The following is an 18,471-nucleotide window of genomic DNA, read 5'->3' on the forward strand; positions in this document are numbered from 1 at the left end:
TGTAACAAGTTCATACTTGTAGAATTTATTATTAAGTTGTTTTTATTTACTCATTAAGCATTCTTAATTCTTTATTTTTCATATAAAGTTCTCGTGAAAGCATGTTGGGAGATTTTTAATTTAGTTTATGCATTCTTAATTAGATTTTAAAGCATTTTTAATTTGGTGTCTTAGGCGTAGAAAACATACATGCAAAGCTAAATTAAGAATGTGTCAAATTTAAGGAAAATATTAAAAACGCATAAAAAATGAAGGTGATGGAAGTCAAATTGGTAATATTATGTATATATATAAAGACCTTAATAAACATTTAAATGTAGTAGCCAGATTAATATTTCTTAGCAATACATCTTTAACCTTCTTTTGAAGAGACAAATATACTCACGCGTGTGAGCGAGACACTTTTTTTTCATGTCATTTTCTTATATAAACTAAAATATATGTCAAATGCACATTTGATTTGGGAAAAAAATCTACAAAATTGAAAGAGTCGGCACACTAGTTGTCTACTTATGAAACAGGATTTGAATACCAAAATTGGAGCTAAGGAAAAGTACATTTCTGAGAGATATTGTAGGTTTCCACTTTCCGCAACATATTATACTAGATTTTGCAAGGGTTACCAAACCCCGTCACAAAAATGGATCAACAGATTTCAAACTAATCGTGTTTTTGTCTGCTACTTGTCTAAGCCAAAAGTAAAAAAGAACATTCAAAGCATTTAGCAAAATGACTTCTTTGTTCAAATTAGCAATTATGTCTCTCTGCAAAAGCACACGACCTTTGAACAAACCCACAAGAATCCTACAAGACTTTGTTTTAGAGTGATTTACAATTATATACTAATTTTAAATTTTAAAAAATGAGTTAATCCAAATCGAACTCGTATAATGAATATTGAGTTGATTTAATTTAGAATCATTAGGTTATGATGATTTTTTTTAAAAACTATATTAATGCAAGGTTAAAAAAAATTGTTCTTTGGGCAGAACTAATGAAAAAAAAATTATGTACAAAAGACACGGATGCAAAAATAGTCAACATCATGAAATTTTAATAATCGCATGTGAATTTAAAAAGATTTAAATTTAAAATTCAAAATAATTAATTGAGAAAAAAAAAGTACTATAAATCTGCAAAAAATATTTGACTAATTATAAATATTAAAATAAGTGAAAAGAAAAATATGAAATAGTGACACCTCGCTAAACTTTCCAAAGTTATTCAGAAGTGAGTAATAATTATTATTATTATATATTTGTTTTTTTCTTTTTCTCAAAAATTGTACAACGGAAAAACTGCAATGTATGTCACAGTAACAAGACATTACTCATAGATATGGCATTTGGATTGCCATAGCATCCCATGAAATAAATATAAGAAGAATAACCTTGTAAAACAATTTTAATAATATAACTTTTTACAGTCGTAGAATTAAACTCGATAAATGTTAAAGTTAATTGTTCCAATTATCTACGAATGCAGTTGCTTATGTGTGTAAATACAGGTGGAGACACGTATACTGTATACATGGGAAAGATGGAAATCTAATCAACAACTTCCAGGGAAAATGAATTATTTAAATATCAGAGTGCAACCGTACAAAACGTAAGGAATTAAAGGGAATGCTTAAACGCCATTCTCTTTGCTTTTTATTCAGTGGTCTTCCTTTACCTGATTTCTGTCTGTTGACTTTCACATCTGCTAAACCCCAGGTGCAACACTTCGTTTCCATGTCAAAGGATTCAAGCATGAAGACACCCTCACTCTCTGCAGCTGGGTTATCTGAATCATTATTATTGACATATTTCACATACATAGGTCGCTCCCTGAATCGATCTAGTTCATCTGGAATCCGAACTATTCTTTCAACACCAGGAGAAGACACCTGAAAAAGCACACATATCAAACGCTAATAATATGAAACATTGATGTTCAAAATTTCAATCCCTTGCGATCACCCTTCAAAATCAAGAGAGAGAAGCATAACCATAAGAACCTACAAATCATTGCTTCAATGTTTAAAAAACATTATCCAGAGCAGTCTTGGATTTAAGAGTACTTCATAATTTGTGCTTACAAATAATGATCATAGTAATAACGTCGAATTGTATCCTCCACCAAAGTTAATAGAAAATGTCAAGAAGAAACTTGAGATGATACCTCCAAACATAAATTGTCAGGAACTGATTTAGTAAGTTCTGCTTCATCCAATTTTGCTCTATACGTTGCAGAGAAGGCTTCAATATCTTCCATGCTGGGGGAACCAGACCTAGAGAAAGAAGACAGCAACTAAGCAGACATCCATGATATAGCTAGCAACTTTAGCAGCAGTTTAATAAAAAAATAGAATGATAATTTAAGCCACAAATTGCACTATGTGAAAAATGAAATGAGGCAGATCATTGATACTTGGTTAGTGTGTACGTAGTTAGCCAAAAATCCATTCACTGAGCAGTATACAGATAGGGATTTGCCTTCAGAAATTGTGGTAAATCAGGCACTTTGCATTCGTCCAATGCACTTAGAAACACGCGTCTAAAAATCGTCAAACCTTTTTTTACGTCTTTAGGAGAGAGGATGTAAAATGAATGCTTATTAGCACAAGCTCCACAATCCTTAAACTATACAAGTACAAGGGCCACGGGAATAATAAAGACCAATTAAGTGCACTCAACTTCAGCATTTCCATTTTCAGTAGTGTAGATCTTTCCAAATAAAATTGCATCAATTTACTGTTGAGACTCTGGACTATCTAGACTATTTGAACTATTTGTCTAGAAGGTCTGATTAGTCCCTAAACGGTCTTTTGACCAACTAGACAATCTACGAACCATCATATGGACGATCTGATGACCAAAATATCATATGTGACAATTATGTTCTTATGTTTTGATAATAACAAAGTTAAATCTAATCCACATAACATGTATATTTGTTGAGACCCAGGATGGTCTAAGACCCTATAGACGGTCTATTGAGACACTACACGATCTATGACCAACCAGACAGTTTGATAACCAGAAGATTTATATTTTGACTAGCAAAAACAACTTGAATGGTTTATTAGGATTTTGAGGTTCTAAAAATGTTTTGTACGGCTGCACTACAATATATCCTCTGAGCATCTACCACATGTGTTCATTATAGACAATTTATAAGACTTGTTAATTGTATAACAAAATTAAGACTGAATGTCATATTTGTCATTTGAATAATATACTTTATTTGTGATTTAAATGGTTAAGTGGAAGCTTCAGTATTCCGTAAACCCTCTAGGCGTCTACAATTTTGACGCATGCTAGACGATATGATGAACGTATTGAACGAGAAACGAGTTTTTGTTATAACAATTTAATGGACTCTTCTAAATCATATATCTACTAAAAACGCGATCAATCAAAGAGGTATTATATCCAAAAATGAAAAGATTTCAATCTGCAAAATGACTCTAAAATCTATATTTTCCTAAAGAGATTTGTTCAAATCAAGTCTCACAATATCTTTTAAATATATTGCGAATATCTCTAAATATTTTCTAAACACAAACAAATTGAAAATCTCAAGTACTCTGTTTTTAGTATCACATATTATCAAGAACGAAAAGATTTTGTGATAATATTTTGATTTGTTTTTACTAACTCATTGTAAATACTTCCGAATTAGTTTCTTAAACAGATTCGAAACAATTGTAAATTAAAATATTGCAAATCCAAGCTTTATGTTTTTTAGCGTCTAGCACAAAAACAAATGAAGATATTCAATATCCGAACTTAACCAATTCAAGTATCAAAGAATAAATTTGAAAGGCTATATAAAGAGATTGAAGGTGAAGAACGAAAGCAAGACAAGACAAGCAACAAAAGTTATACAAGTGATCTTGCTGAAAATACAGGAGTTGCAACGAGTATCTAATCGAGCCATTAGAGCATCTAGTCTTTTGGGTTAAGTATGAAACCATTGTAATTCTTCACATTGTGAAGTTATACCCTTGTGAGCTTTGTTTGTGCTCTCTTTAAGAATGTTCTTTGTTTTCTTGAGTTATTAATCTCAGGAGAGGTTAAGGTGTAACCTAGAGAGGTACGAATACTTGTTGTAATCTGGAGAAATGAGAAAACTTGTTGTAATTTGGAAAAGTAAGAATACTCATTATAACCAAGTGTGTTGGTTAGTGGAAGCTCTTAAACAGTTGCTTAAGGAGGCTAGATGTAGCTCGGATTTAGGTGAACCAAGATAAATTGTTGTGTGTTGAGCAAGTGACCAACAAGAAAGATAAAACCTCAATGTAACATTAATTCTACAGAGGAAACATTGTTATATGGAACATAAATTTCACCAACGTATCTTAGTATACCAAAAAGAAAGATAAACCTCAATATAGCATTACTTATTTCTAGCACATATGTATATATTGCTAAAATTCCATAGATATTTTTTTTATGTGAACCTCGGGTATCCTCCAGCCAGACTAAAAGACTAATCATGAAGATATGCATTTAAGCAGTTGGCTTCTTTCAACAAATCCTTATCTATACACATAGAGTTCAAGATTGAACCTCTAATTATATGCTTAAGGTGCAAGGTTACTTGTAAACAAGATAATTTCATAAACAATTGGAAAATTCCAAAATTATATTTTATATAATCAATTAGAAAAAGATCCTACATATTATATCCGATCCCACAATTATATAAAAAAATCTAAAGATTCGTCACAAACCATTCAGATATTTGCACTTGTTCATAATAACCATTCAATAATAAAATTTATAGAACTAATAATGTCTGTCTGTTCAAGGAGGTACGATAAATCTGAATCAGGAAGGAATTATTCAGCCAATAACTGACAGACAAAACCATACTTGCGGTGGCCAAGTTTACTTGCTATTTAATCTGAGCAAATTGTTTACATTTGAATATTTGGTAAAAAAAGGTTAAAAAAGTATATAGTCCTAGTCAGCCGTATCGTTTTTAGCTCTCTCTACACCTACCTCCATCATCAGCATATCATAATAAAAACAATAACAAGGATAAGAAGAAGAATATTTTCGTCTTACTTCTTGGAAAGGTTCTCAATGCGCACTTGAATGGTGGAGTTAAGCAGTGTTTTGAAAGCATAAATTTGCAATTCGCCATCAAAAGAGAGAGTAACATCTTTAGCAATGGCTAATGCTTTCTTGTCCCACCATGTGCCGGCGAGGGAAATTCCACCGCCTGCGCCGCCATCACCTGCCTTCAAAACGTTATAAATCAATAAATCATATCATTTCCCCCAACCAAAACACATTTATCAATCTAATTTCTAACAAAAAAATTACATAAGGCACACGAGCCTCGTCTTCTCCTTCATTGAATTCGTCATCTTCACCGTCGTATTCATCGTCGTCTTCATCATCCAACTCTGTCTCTGTGAAATGAAATGAGAAGTTCGAATGAATTCGGAAAGAGAGAGAGAGAGAGAGACGATTAGATTTGAGGGACTGAAGGCAGTTTTACCGTATTCATACTCGTCGAGGATTTCTTCTTCTTCTTCTTTTTCTTCCTCTTGGAACGATAGTTCTTGGACAATGGAGGGTTCTAGAAGCGGCTCTGAATCGGAGTCTTTCTTTCTGACACGTGGAATTGGAGTGAAAGGCTTTGTGCCAATGCTTGTAGAGAAGCAAAAATGATTAGAGAGTTTTGTTGTAGAGAGAGGAGTAGCACAGAAACTAGCAGTAGTAAGAGTGATAAGTGGTGGTGAGGGAATTGCACCAACGCAAGGGCTCAACCTCAGAGCCTTAATCAAATCCATTCGGCTCCAAGAATCTATTGCCAGGGCAAAACAGCAACAAAACAGTAAAAGGTGATGATCAATTCTAAAAGCCGAGCTTGTGTAATCAAATCCACAGGCCCAAGCCCAAGCCCATACGTCCAGTCCACTTGCGTTTATCTACGGAAACTTGGACTTCTTCTGTAACGGTTCAAGTCAATAGTTCTATAGAGTACCGATTATTTGAAAAGTATAGCCTAATTGTGCCAGAATACAAGTGACTATGTTGGCTCGTGAAATAATAAAGAATAGATTGTGGGTCTCATTGGTTATGTGACAAATTTAAAATTTTGAGCTATTGAAATGCTAGATTGTGATTTTGAGGATTTAAGATTGGGCCTTTTTTTAAGGAACCAAAAGTGTCACTTGCATTTTCTAGAGAAAGATTTAGAGGGTTTAGGTTTTCTATTGAACAATGTCTAACTCGTAACTAACTCGTAACTACAAAATAAAAAAACAAAATAATATCATCTTTATTCATTGAACACGGTCATTTCAAAATATATTCAACTATTATGAAGATAATATAAAAACAGTACCTTCAATTTGTCTCCATGAGAGAAAAAAACCTTAAAGCATGAACTTGTCATTTTTCAAACCTTTGAAAACAGTTCATTTAATTAAAAACAAAACAGACAACAAAATAACTCACAACAATGTCACCACATCCTTAAACAAACTAACAACGTCAAAAAAACCTAAATAAACCATAAACCCTAAAGACATCAACAAATAAGGTCAAACACCCGCACCACCACAAATACAAAACGTAATGGTCATAACAACATAACTTTCACTGCCACAATGATTTCAAATAATACTCATTTAAAAGAGAATGTCCACCAATGCTACAAGCACAAACAACCCATTCAAAATCTTAAATAAAAAAAAAACCCAAAAAATAAAAAACTCCACTTACTTTGTTGTCGCTCTTCGCACTCCAAACACAACTGACACTCTTGACACTCTCTGTCCGCAGTTCTCGCCTTTCGCAGTGTTCGCCCCAACCACACTCCACTTCTCTCCTTATGTTTGCAGAGCCCTTCGCACTCTTTCCCATTGTCTAGTTTCCTCTCTTTCAAAGACTTGGAAAGACCCAACCACTAACTGAAGAGTTGAATAATGGTTTTGGAAATTAAAATTTACTCTTTTACTATGTCTGCCCATTTTACAAAAACGTCCCTACCACGTATGCAACCAACCACGTTAGGAAGTTGTATTCTGGCGCAAGGGGCAATGGGTTGTCGAAAAATCATTTTCGAATTTGATTACCGATTATTTGACAACTAGAACGTCATTGCGCCAGAATACAACTGACTGAGTTGACTGATGAAATAATAATCAATTAGATTGTGGGTCTCACTTGTTTAGGTGGCAAATTTAAAAAATTAAGCGTTTGAAAGGCTAGGTTGAAGGAAGGAGCGTTGCGATTTTGAGGGTTCAGGATTTGGCGTTTGCGAAGGAAGCATAGGTGCAGTTTTTTGGGTGTTTTGCGAAGGAAGCATAAGTGTTGCTTGCGTTTTGGAAAGAGGGATTTGAAGGGGTTTAGGTTTTCGATTGGGCGGCTTTTGAAGGGAGAAGGAAGCAGAGCAGTGTCTAACTCGTAATTACAAAACCAAAAAACAAAACAATACCATCTTTATTTATTGAACACTATCATTTCAAAATATATTCAACTATTATGAAGACGATATAAAAAAATAATACATTCAATTCGTCTCCTCCATGGGAGAAAAATTTTCTAGACCAAGAAACTTGTCATTTTCCAAATCTTAAAAAACAGTTCATTTAATAAAAAAAAAGTCAACAAAACAACTCACAACAATGTCACCACATCCTCAAACAAACTAACGACGTAAAAAAAACATAAATATACCCTAAACCCTAAACCATAAAAACATCAATAAATAAGGACAAAAACCCGCACAACTACAAATACAAAACCTAATGATCACACAATAGAACATCCACCACCACAATGATTTCAAATCATACTCATTTAAAATAGAACATCCACAAACGTCATAAGCACAAACAACCCATTAAAACCCTGAAAAAAACTAAAAAATAATAAACGTCACTGCCTTGTCGTCGCTCTTCAAACTCTCCACTCATTCTCCTCGCCCTTCGCAGTGTTCGCCCCAACCACACTTCACTCCTCTCCTTGTATTTGTAGAGCCCGCACTCTTTCTTGCTATCCAGTTTCCTCTCTTCCAAAGACTTGGAAAGACTCAACCATTAACTGAAGAGTTGACCAACGATTTTGAAAATTAAAATTTCGTCTTTTCCTATATCTTGCCCATTTTACAAAAACGTCCCTATCACGTAAGCAATCCACCCACAAGTTGTATTCTGATGCAAGAAACAATGGGTTGTCGAAAAATATTTTCAAATTATGATTTGTTTTTATTTAATTTTCTTGATTTTATAAAATGAATAAATATTTTTTCTAACAACCTTTTACTCTATTTATTGGATACCTTACTCGAATTTAAAAATAATAATACTTTTGAAATAATAATATTAAATAAAATAAGTTAACTTTTTTTACACTTAAATCTAATAAATATGTTTTTTAATTATATTTGGCTAAAGAAAGAATATAACATAACCTTTAGTCTTTGTCATTTTAATTAAACGTTATTAAAGTTCTTATACTTTTCTATTGATGAATTTCTCCTAAATTAAAAAAAAAAACAAGAAAATTCAGTTTTTCTCACTTAAAAAAATTCACGATGAAAGAATTTGATCCAAGTATTGGTAGTGGTCAGATAAAGAAATTCATTGATATAAAAATACAGTGTCCTATGATTGAATGTAAGCGCTTTTTCCCTTTTGTTTCATTTATAGTACTGTTTATCACACTCTGAATACAAAATAGGTGCAACCATTAAATAAAAATTAAATATTAAATAAAACAAATTTCGTAAGTGAGAATATGAAAATAATTTAACAGCACTATCTTATATTATGATGCATATATAAAAATAAAGTAAGAAAAGAGAGATGAAAATTGACAAAGTAAAGGAATTGCAATAAAAATTGTCATAAAGACAAGAACCAACTTCTACTTCTAAACGGTGCGTTGCAGCGAATTCGTCGTCCTCGTTCGTCGTGGATCTGAATTCTGAATTGTGAAGTCCGAATCCCTGCACTTCCGTGCTCCTTGATTCGCCTACGCAGTTGAACTGGTTTATCGATTCGTGTCCACGGAGAGATTCAACTCCTACACACACGCACACAAGATGGTGGTCACTTCCTCCGCGCGTGATTATATCAACCGCATCTTGCAAGACATCTCCGGCATGAAGGTTCTAATCCTTGATTCTCAAACGGTACGCTGCGCCTTTCCTCAAGGATCTTCCACAATGCTGGGAAATTTGATCAGAATATCAACCTATCGATTTTCTTTTCGTTTTTTTTTTAATAAAAACCACTTGTGTTGCTCACAGTTGGCTCGATTTTTCGTCTTTGTTTATATATTTTTTCAATTTTTGCTCTGAATTTTAGACAATTAAGTGCCACCCGTGATAGTTCGAATTATCTGTTTATTGGATTGAGATCACTGTGCAGTGGCGGTGAGACTCCGCATTCAATGAATTTGTGTGTTTACGTATATGTATGTGTGTGTATGTATATATGTATTTTTCGTCAAGGGAAATAAAATGATGAGGCTCCCTACCCTTGACAATTATAATGGATTGATTTATTTTATGATATTGGTCTCTTTTGACATTATGTTTTCAAGTTATAGCGTTGATACGGTTGTATAGAGTTACTCTCTTTATGATTTGGCTTATACTATATTGTTTTACTTTATCAAAATCGTATGTAAACCTGCCAAGCGGACTTGGTTTGTAGAAATCTATTTTGCTTGTCCTTGTTAAGGAGGAAAGTGGTGTTCTGATTTTGAATCCACTTTTTTGGCAAATTGATGCAGGTAGGTGTTGTGAGTGTTGTGTATTCGCAGTCAGAGCTTCTCCAGAAAGAAGTGTTTTTGGTTGAGTTGGTAGATTCTATTTCCAAGTCGAGCGAATCAATGTCGCATCTCAAGGCCATTTACTTCCTTCGACCTACATCAGAGAATATCCAGTTTTTGCGCCGCCAGCTGGCTAGTCCTAGATTTGGAGAGTATCACCTATGTAGGTTCTTTAATTTTATACTTGAATCTTTAGATAAGCTGCGGTGCAATCCATCCTTTATTATTTCATTTTTAATTTTCCCTTGTTAATTAGTAATTTTCTCCCATGATTTGAAGCCACTTTGTGAATCCATTCTGAAATTACAGTTTTCTCCAACATATTGAAGGACACTCAGATTCACATACTTGCTGATTCAGATGAACAGGAAGTTGTCCAGCAGGTTCAGGTAGCTGTTTATTCGTGCACTGTCCTGTATTTTTTTTCTCCCCACTTGGACTTGGGAACTTTACTATTTATTTTATAGTATTACGAGTTTGCATGATTAAAATCCTGGATGGAGATGAAATAATATCTGCTTCTTTATTGTCCCTCTCCTATCCTATGATTGCATAATATTACATTCTTTATCTGACAATGGCTCCACATTTGTTGATTATTAAGCCTTCACTCCCTTCTCCTCCTCCCCCCAACACTTTGTGTGCGAATGTAATCTCAAATGCAGGTCTTGTGTTGCAAACTTTAATTCTGATACAGTTGTTGTCCTGGTCATCCAGGAGTTCTATGCAGATTTTGTTGCAATTGATCCCTATCATTTCACTTTCCATGTGCCTTCACATTACATATATATGCTCCCAGCTGTGGTTGATCCTTCAACCGTGCAGCGCTTTTGTGACCGAGTTGTTGATGGTCTTGCAGCTGTTTTTTTGGCATTAAAACGCAGACCAGTAATTAGGTATCAAAGGACATCTGACATCGCAAAAAGGATAGCACAGGAAGCATCTGTGAGTTCAAATCACCTTTTCTAACTCACTACATTTTCTTTTATGTGAAATAATTATATATGCATTTTAGAAATGTGGTTATCAGTTTCTGCAATGAATTCAAACTTTTATACCTTCATCATTATATGATTCTGGCTATGCCTGTATCACGACATGCCATATTTATCATTTGTGATTGTGCTTGGCATACTTAGTGAAAGCTAATTTACATTGTTGGGCTTGAACAGAAACTGATGTACCAAGAGGAAAGTGGTCTTTTTGATTTTAGGCGAATGGAAGTTTCTCCTCTGTTGTTAGTTATTGACAGGAGGGATGATCCTGTAACCCCATTGCTAAATCAATGGACTTATCAGGTATCTGGGATATGAACAAAAGTCTAGTGCGTATAATGTGATAAGTTGTTCATTCATATAAGCGATGCTCATTGTGGTGTTATACTGTACAGGCAATGGTTCATGAATTAATAGGAATCGAAGACAATAAAGTGGACTTAAAATCCATTGGTAAATTTCCAAATGATCAAGAGGTTAGATACATTTCTTACACTGGCTAGTTGTGTTTTAAGTGTATTGCAGTACATAATTTGTGCTCATTAGAAAGCAATTCATTTGCTATTTCTTGTTACAGGAAGTTGTGTTGTCATCGGAACAAGACCCCTTTTTTAAAGTTAACATGTATGAGAATTTTGGGGATATAGGTATGAATATCAAGCGAATGGTTGATGAATTTCAACAAGTGTCAAAAAGTAACCAGAACATCCAAACAATAGGTTTGTATTTTTTTTCATCCTCTCAGATCAGAGTAAACTTTTCTTCAAAAATTACATGGGTAAAAACTTATTTATACACTTGGTGGCGTAGTATAAAATTCACTGACTTTATGATTTGACTCTTGGCAGAGGACATGGCCAAATTTGTTGATAATTATCCTGAGTACAGGAAAATGCATGGAAATGTGACAAAACATGTGACTTTAGTAACTGAAATGAGCAAGATAGTTGATGAGCGAAAGCTTATGTCAGTTTCCCAAACAGAACAGGAGTTGGCTTGCAATGGAGGACAAGGAGCTGCTTTTGAGGTATAGATTATATAGTCTTAATTTATTGAAACATTCTACTTTGCTTTTGCTCAAATTTCAGAAGTTCTTGTATTGTAGGGCCATGGAAGCTTAAATTAATTTGTTAGTCCCTAGACTACTTGGAAATATTTAAATAGGTCTGTACTACACTTTAAAATTGGGTCCTTGAACTTATAAATAGTTTTTTGTTGGGTCCTTGGGCTAGGATCTTGTAGGAATCAAATTGAAAAAAATAAGAACGGGAGGTATTATTTATATGGAAGTAGTCACTGAATCCAGAGGAATGATCCTCTATTACAAAATGTAAACTAAATGAAGATTGAAATCTTGACTAGGAGCTTGATAGAGACTAGGGTATTATGGGGTGCCTAAGCCTCGTATTGAGTAATATTAGATACTAGTTGAGTGCATAAGTAGCTTGGTCTCTTTAACTGCTAGCTTTTGAGGGAGGGTTCCTCTAGCCTGGGAAGCTTATCAATTTGTATTAGAGCTGATTTTCAATATCTCCAAAACGGCTACCTGTGGAATGGACCATAAAGGTTGAGTGAAGCATCAGAGTGTAGCTGCTGAGACATTAGCTGTAAGGAATGATGATATGATGGGGACTTGAGCATTATGCGGTCTTAAGTCCAAAATAAACTTTTATAGGATGCTAGGTGGAGTATATTTAATATTTATAACTTTCTTGATTCACTTCCCCTTTAATAGTTAGCTTTTATGGGAGGGTTCCCTTAATACTTAGGTCCTTATTAGAGACAAACTCTTCCTTACAACACAAGCAAAAGAAATAAGAAAACTAAGAACCCCTGTATTAGAGATATGGTTTTATTATGTTGAAGGTATGATTTCGTTACATTAAATAGGGATATATAATATGATTTGATAAGGAAATATGTTGCCAAATACTTCCCATTATTAGATATTGATTTTGTTTCTTATTATTGTATCTCTTTTTCATTATAAATAAAAATGCTCGTATGTACACGATACAAATAATTCATTATATTCCTTCTCTGTTAATCTCTCTCCACTCATGAATACTGTGAGAAAAATTAGTATTTGGTCTAGTGGACTGGGAGAATTCTTTTGAAATTTCACTATGTACATTGTGACTTGTTTTTCTTGTGCTCTGCACATGGGACTTGTTGCAGTATTTCTATTTCTATTGGCAGTTCAAATATTTGTTAGAACGTGCATGTTATCCCTCTTGTGATCAGTCTAGCCTCTATCTTCATTAACTTCATATGATACCCTAAGAATTCAGAATCTTCATATGTTTTTCCTCAGAAGTTAGAAGTATCGACAATTAACAGTTAAGTATAAGATTAAACAAATCCTCGAAAAATATCCTTATTAGTTTGGTTTCACTTGTCCAAATAATTCATATGTGACATAACATAACAGAATATATGGTTTATGAAACAATGTTGTTATTACAACCTCACGACCACCTCACAAAATGTTTTCTTTTTCTATTTTTCCTTGCTATTTTTTGGATCAACAAATATTAATTGTTAATACATTAGTTTTTGTTTGTGGGGGATTTGAACCCGCGGCCTATCCTACCCTCCTTCCACTTACCACCACCAAGCCAATCTTGTATCCCTCCATTTTTCCTTTATTGATTGTTATTCTGTGTACTGATTAATGCTTTAAAACAGTAAAGGTGATAACTTATGTCTCTAATGTATTCTTCTGCAGGCAGTGACAAATCTACTAAACAATGAAAGTGTATCAGATCTGGACCGACTACGTTTAGTCATGTTGTATGCTTTACGATATGAGAAAGATAGCCCTGTTCAGTTAATGCAACTCTTCAACAAACTGGCTTCCAGATCTGCCAAGTACAAACCTGGGGTAAACTTAAGCTGTTCCTTTTCTTAAATCCATGATTCTCGCGCAAGAATGTCTGAATATTAGTCTTTAAACCTTATCAGGATATGTACTTTTTAATCCTTGGATAGTTGAGTAGTGATGGTGAAATTTTTGCTATTGTGCTATCTTTCCATGCCACTGGCTTTGGATTCTGAAAGTATAATTTACATTCAAATGGACTCAAATTTAAATTTAGACTAGCATTATAGCATATAGATGGATGTCACTGTTGTTTCTGATATCGTTACACAAGAGTTACTGATATTGATATCTTTATTGTGGTGCAACAGCTTGTCCAGTTTCTTCTGAAGCAAGCGGGTGTTGACAAGAGAATGGGTGATCTTTTTGGAAATCGAGATCTAATGAATATTGCTCGTAACATGGCTCGCGGTTTGAAGGTAAGCATAGAAATATATGATTATTATACCATATCCTTGATGATCCAATCCAAGTCTTCATGCTTAAAAAAATATTTCATTCCGAGTTTTTGAGCAGGGTGTTGAGAATGTTTACACCCAGCATCAGCCACTTCTGTTTCAAATCATGGAAAGCATTGTCAAGGGGAGGTTGAGAGATGTGGACTACCCATTTGTTGGAAATCACTATCAACAGGGAAGGTTTGTTGCTATTAAATATAAACTCCTTACTGTTTCTTATTTGTGAATTTCTAGATGTAATTGTGTCTATCCAAAAGTGATGCAACTACATTGTGGCCTGATTTCTAAATAATGTGGTATTAATTGAAGTGACTCTACAAACTTCTCATTTTTTAGTACTCGCTGTTTATCAAATTGATGTATAATATTATTCCAATTAATGTGGCACCATTTATGTGATAAGTTGTATTGGAAATTTATCATTTAACAGTGTCACAGGCCCCGCTTTGGGGGTTCACTATCTTGAGCTTTGAGAGCAAATTATTATTTGAGTTTTTTTGTAGTGAGTCTACACACTTGATGAGTACAAGATTCTGCAATTCTTTCAGCATTATACTCTAAGTTTATTTTATCCATAGTACAGACACTATCTCTGAGGGAAGACAAATATTAATTCCGTTCTTCCTATTCATAAGAAGTTTTAACTGCCTTAATCTGTGCGTGTTACCTTGTAAGACTTCTGTGATGTGGTAGCATTGACATCACATCACATGATTTTATATTTGCAGTGGCCTATGATCTGTACTTTTAGTAATACCCTCTCACAAACCTGTAACTTATGCATTCTGTTAAATGTGTTGTATTTGACTAACAGCTGCAAGAGTAAACTGTATTTTTGGAGTTAATCTGATTAGTTATCTGATAATTCTATCGTAGGCCTATCACAATTTTATGCGCTGCATGTTAAAAATGATTATTTAGAAGTTTGGAAAGTTTCAATGCAAAGCTCTGTTTAATGTCTGTTCAATATCCTGAGTCTCTCACGAATCATCTAGGAAAAGGCTTTTTGACCGGTTCTATTAGACATCAGGAACCAATGAATACAATTAGGCATTTGTAAGTGTATAAAGGGATCAGAATAGGAATTAAACATACATGTTTTATCTTTTGGCCTATTAGTTAGGATTTCTGTTACAAGTGAGTTAGTTTCTGTTTAGGAGTTATGGTGATTTTAGTTTATAAGAGAAGTTGGTACACCAACTTTCTTTAAATAGGACCTCTGTTATTAAAGAGGGAGCTTTTCTTTTTGTTAGCTACAATACGAAGTGGACAGATTTCAGTGTGAAAGGGGGAATCTCCTTTGTGTACTTGATTTTTTTCAAAACAGAATGAAAATCAGGGACGGACAAAGCCTTGTCCATCTGTCATCTCAGAAATTCTAACAAGTACACACACAGTGCATTTGTAATAGAAGTTTTTAATTTTTATTTTTACTATCATATAATAATCCAATCTGTGTTGTTGGCGACTATATGAAAAGCAGGCCGCAGGATGTAATCATCTTCATTGTTGGAGGGACAACTTATGAGGAGTCTCGGTCTGTTGCTTTACAAAATGCCAACAATACCGGCATCCGTTTTATACTTGGTGGCTCTTCTGTTCTTAATTCTAAAAGGTATGATTAAGGCATAAGGATAGTTTGAATTTGATTAGTGGAGATGTTCACTTTTGATTGTGCTTTCAATTTGGCATGACAGAATTGATACTAGTTTTTTAGTGACAGTTCCAATTTTATCTTCTGTAGTGCGTCAACTGCAAAACTTGAAAGTAGTCATAGTTTGGGCTAATTAGTCATTTTGAAATATTGCTTGAATTGGGTTATTGGCCTAGGTTTAGGTGATAAATTTTATTGCACTGGTCTTAAATTTGTCTGATAAATAAATGCTTGGTTATATTTGATTATTCATTTTTTGGTTCAGGGTGCTTTAGTTAACTGCAAAAACATTCAATTGCTCTGCACTGTGACATTCTGAATTTCTTACCAGCATAGATGTTTTTCTTTTTCAATTTACAGGTTTTTAAGGGACTTGGAAGAAGCTCAAAGAGTAGCTCGTTCTAGCACCACTGTTGTTTGAAGTTTATCCTGGCACATCTTTTCATCTCGAGGGCCAGATGGATATAGTTTTACAGCTTCAGGCTGGGGATTTCTGCTTTGGACCCATGTATATGTATTAGTAAGTGTTGCAGACGGAGCTTGATGTGCGGAATCAGACTTAATCCATTTTTCCTGCAGATGATATGATCACCATCAACCATTTCACAGGTTAGGTACTAGTTGATTTCTTGCAGATGAATGCGATTGAGATATGAGTATGAGAAGATCAAGGACAAACCGTCCTCCCCTCTCTTTTATTGGGGGGGGCCAGGGGGGGCTGTGGTTAAAGTAGACACGGAACGCATAGGTACAATGAAAGAAACCTTTTTGTGTAATTTTTGGTCATCATTTTTGCTGATCAAATCTAATGGTATTGACACTTGCTAATGAAAAAACAATTTTGTATAATCGTGTAATGAATGCCCCATTCTTTTGTATACCAACAGATGCCTTCTACAAATTTACAGACCCATAATAAGTTCAGGTTGTGAGTCTGTGTTGATTAATATAATTTATTATACAATGCACTTATTGATGCCATTTTGTGTCTGTTAGAGCGATCAGAGTAGTCTGGTTTGAATAGGTTGCAAAGTCCATTTTTAGTGAAGAGGCCTGAGTCTAGTGCCAAACTTTCATTCTCGTGTATACCTTTAATGACAAATCAATGGTGTCAATGTTTCACTGAGACATCCTAACCTTGTGGCGATCTATCTTTCTTATGCGGCACAGGAAGTGTTTTTTATTTCAACTGAAAAGAGTATTAATAATTCCACACTTTTTTATAAAAAAATTCACCCATTCCTAAAAGCAAAACCAGAGGAATAAGTGTTTCAAGTGAACGGTACCTTAGCTTAATATGTGATATCTTAATAAAAATTATGAGATGAAAATACAAATTACAACTTCATGTAATATCTAGACTCGTTATTCTTGTTTTCATTAAATGAAATATATTATCTTTTTGAAGTCCCTTTTTTGACAAACTAATAAAACAATTTAATAATTAAAATATGTAAAGATTGAATGATATTTCCAAATCGGGTCATGAAATATAAATTGTTTCTGAAATACTCCAATAAGAAATTAGCACAATCAAATTGACCGGAGAGTGTATACCACAAACAAAATTCAATAACAGAGAAACTTGGAAATAGAGAGGATGGAAAATAAACAATAAGAGGAAGATAAAAAAAAGTCACACATAGATTATTTAGATAGTTTAATTGAAGTGTTAATGAATTTTATAGATGTCCACTTGAGAATACCTTAAATTCAAAGATTACAATATTTACATCTTCTTTCTCATAGTAAATTTTCACGAAAATACAACTCAGAATCTTCTTTCTCATAGTAAATTTTCACGAAAATACAACTCAGAATGATAATACAAAGATCTTATTTATACATCAATATCATTATAACTGAATCAAGTGAAACACATTAAACAGAAAAGTCACTTAAACAATTTTATAATAAAATTTAGACATTAAGAGATTAAATAGTCTACTCAAACCATCTAAAAAAAATATAGAAATAACATACTAAATAATATTAGTGATGCCTAACACGAAAACTTTATAAAAAAAAAAATATTAAATAATAACCTTTTAATTAAATAATTTTAAATAAGTCAATAAGTGTGTTTTCCATTAGTTAAAAGCACACAAAATATTACGTTATGCTAATGGTTGAAAGTAATCCTTAGCAAAGAATATAATTTTGTTACCTTATTTGGTGCCAATTCACATTTCACCTATTTGTTTCACATCCCTTCCATTTCATAATCTCTATATTAACTTTGCATTTCTCTAGTTTTTCAAATTTATTTTCATATAATATAATTTTCCATACTATTTATATTCATATTTTTTTTAATACTTAGGCTGAACAAAACAGTAGGAGAAAAACACTAAATTTAATTATACATTTTATTACTTAACTATTTTAAATAAAATATTTAATACCATTATAAACTTTTTTCAAAACAATACCTTTTTTACTATATGTTACTTTTTTGAAACTTTTTTTATGACACGTTATTCTTCTCCTAATAACTTTAACTAGTAAAATGTCTGAAATGTTACAAAGTTTGATACTAAACTATTAGAAAAAAAACTTAACATGGTAACATTCATATAATAATAATAATTAAACAACCAAAATATTTTTTTTATTAAAAGTTTGACTTAATGGGTTAAATTATTTGTAAAATATTTGAGTTTAATTTGTTAAATTTTATTAAGCCACATAAATA

General features: G+C 33.2%; 2 protein-coding genes across 3 annotated transcripts; one reads left to right on the forward strand and one right to left on the reverse strand.

The window, feature by feature from the left end:
• Nucleotides 1-1,391: 1,391 nt before the first annotated feature.
• LOC137821139 (uncharacterized) lies at nt 1,392-5,956 on the reverse strand. The gene is made up of 5 exons (XM_068625586.1): nt 5,497-5,956; nt 5,319-5,407; nt 5,058-5,233; nt 2,164-2,272; nt 1,392-1,888 (listed from the first exon to the last, which is right to left on the reverse strand). Exons 1-5 carry the CDS (start codon nt 5,789-5,791, stop codon nt 1,580-1,582), a joined length of 978 nt encoding a protein of 325 aa, XP_068481687.1. The 5' UTR covers nt 5,792-5,956; the 3' UTR covers nt 1,392-1,579.
• A 2,847-nt stretch (nt 5,957-8,803) lies between these two features.
• LOC137820918 (vacuolar protein sorting-associated protein 45 homolog) lies at nt 8,804-16,677 on the forward strand. 2 transcript variants are annotated; one of them, XM_068625258.1, is made up of 13 exons: nt 8,804-9,144; nt 9,750-9,951; nt 10,098-10,177; nt 10,506-10,733; nt 10,961-11,086; nt 11,179-11,259; nt 11,361-11,502; nt 11,632-11,810; nt 13,512-13,667; nt 13,976-14,083; nt 14,181-14,302; nt 15,603-15,737; nt 16,137-16,677. In XM_068625258.1, the coding sequence occupies exons 1-13, from the start codon at nt 9,055-9,057 to the stop codon at nt 16,195-16,197; spliced, it is 1,710 nt and encodes a 569-aa protein (XP_068481359.1). In that variant the 5' UTR covers nt 8,804-9,054; the 3' UTR covers nt 16,198-16,677. The 2 variants fall into 2 exon arrangements, with proteins under 2 accessions (XP_068481359.1, XP_068481360.1); XM_068625259.1 differs by having other exon boundaries at nt 15,606-15,737.
• Nucleotides 16,678-18,471: the final 1,794 nt, after the last annotated feature.

This window comes from Phaseolus vulgaris, chromosome 9 (assembly GCF_000499845.2).
Source record: "Phaseolus vulgaris cultivar G19833 chromosome 9, P. vulgaris v2.0, whole genome shotgun sequence".
NCBI lineage: Eukaryota > Viridiplantae > Streptophyta > Magnoliopsida > Fabales > Fabaceae > Phaseolus > Phaseolus vulgaris.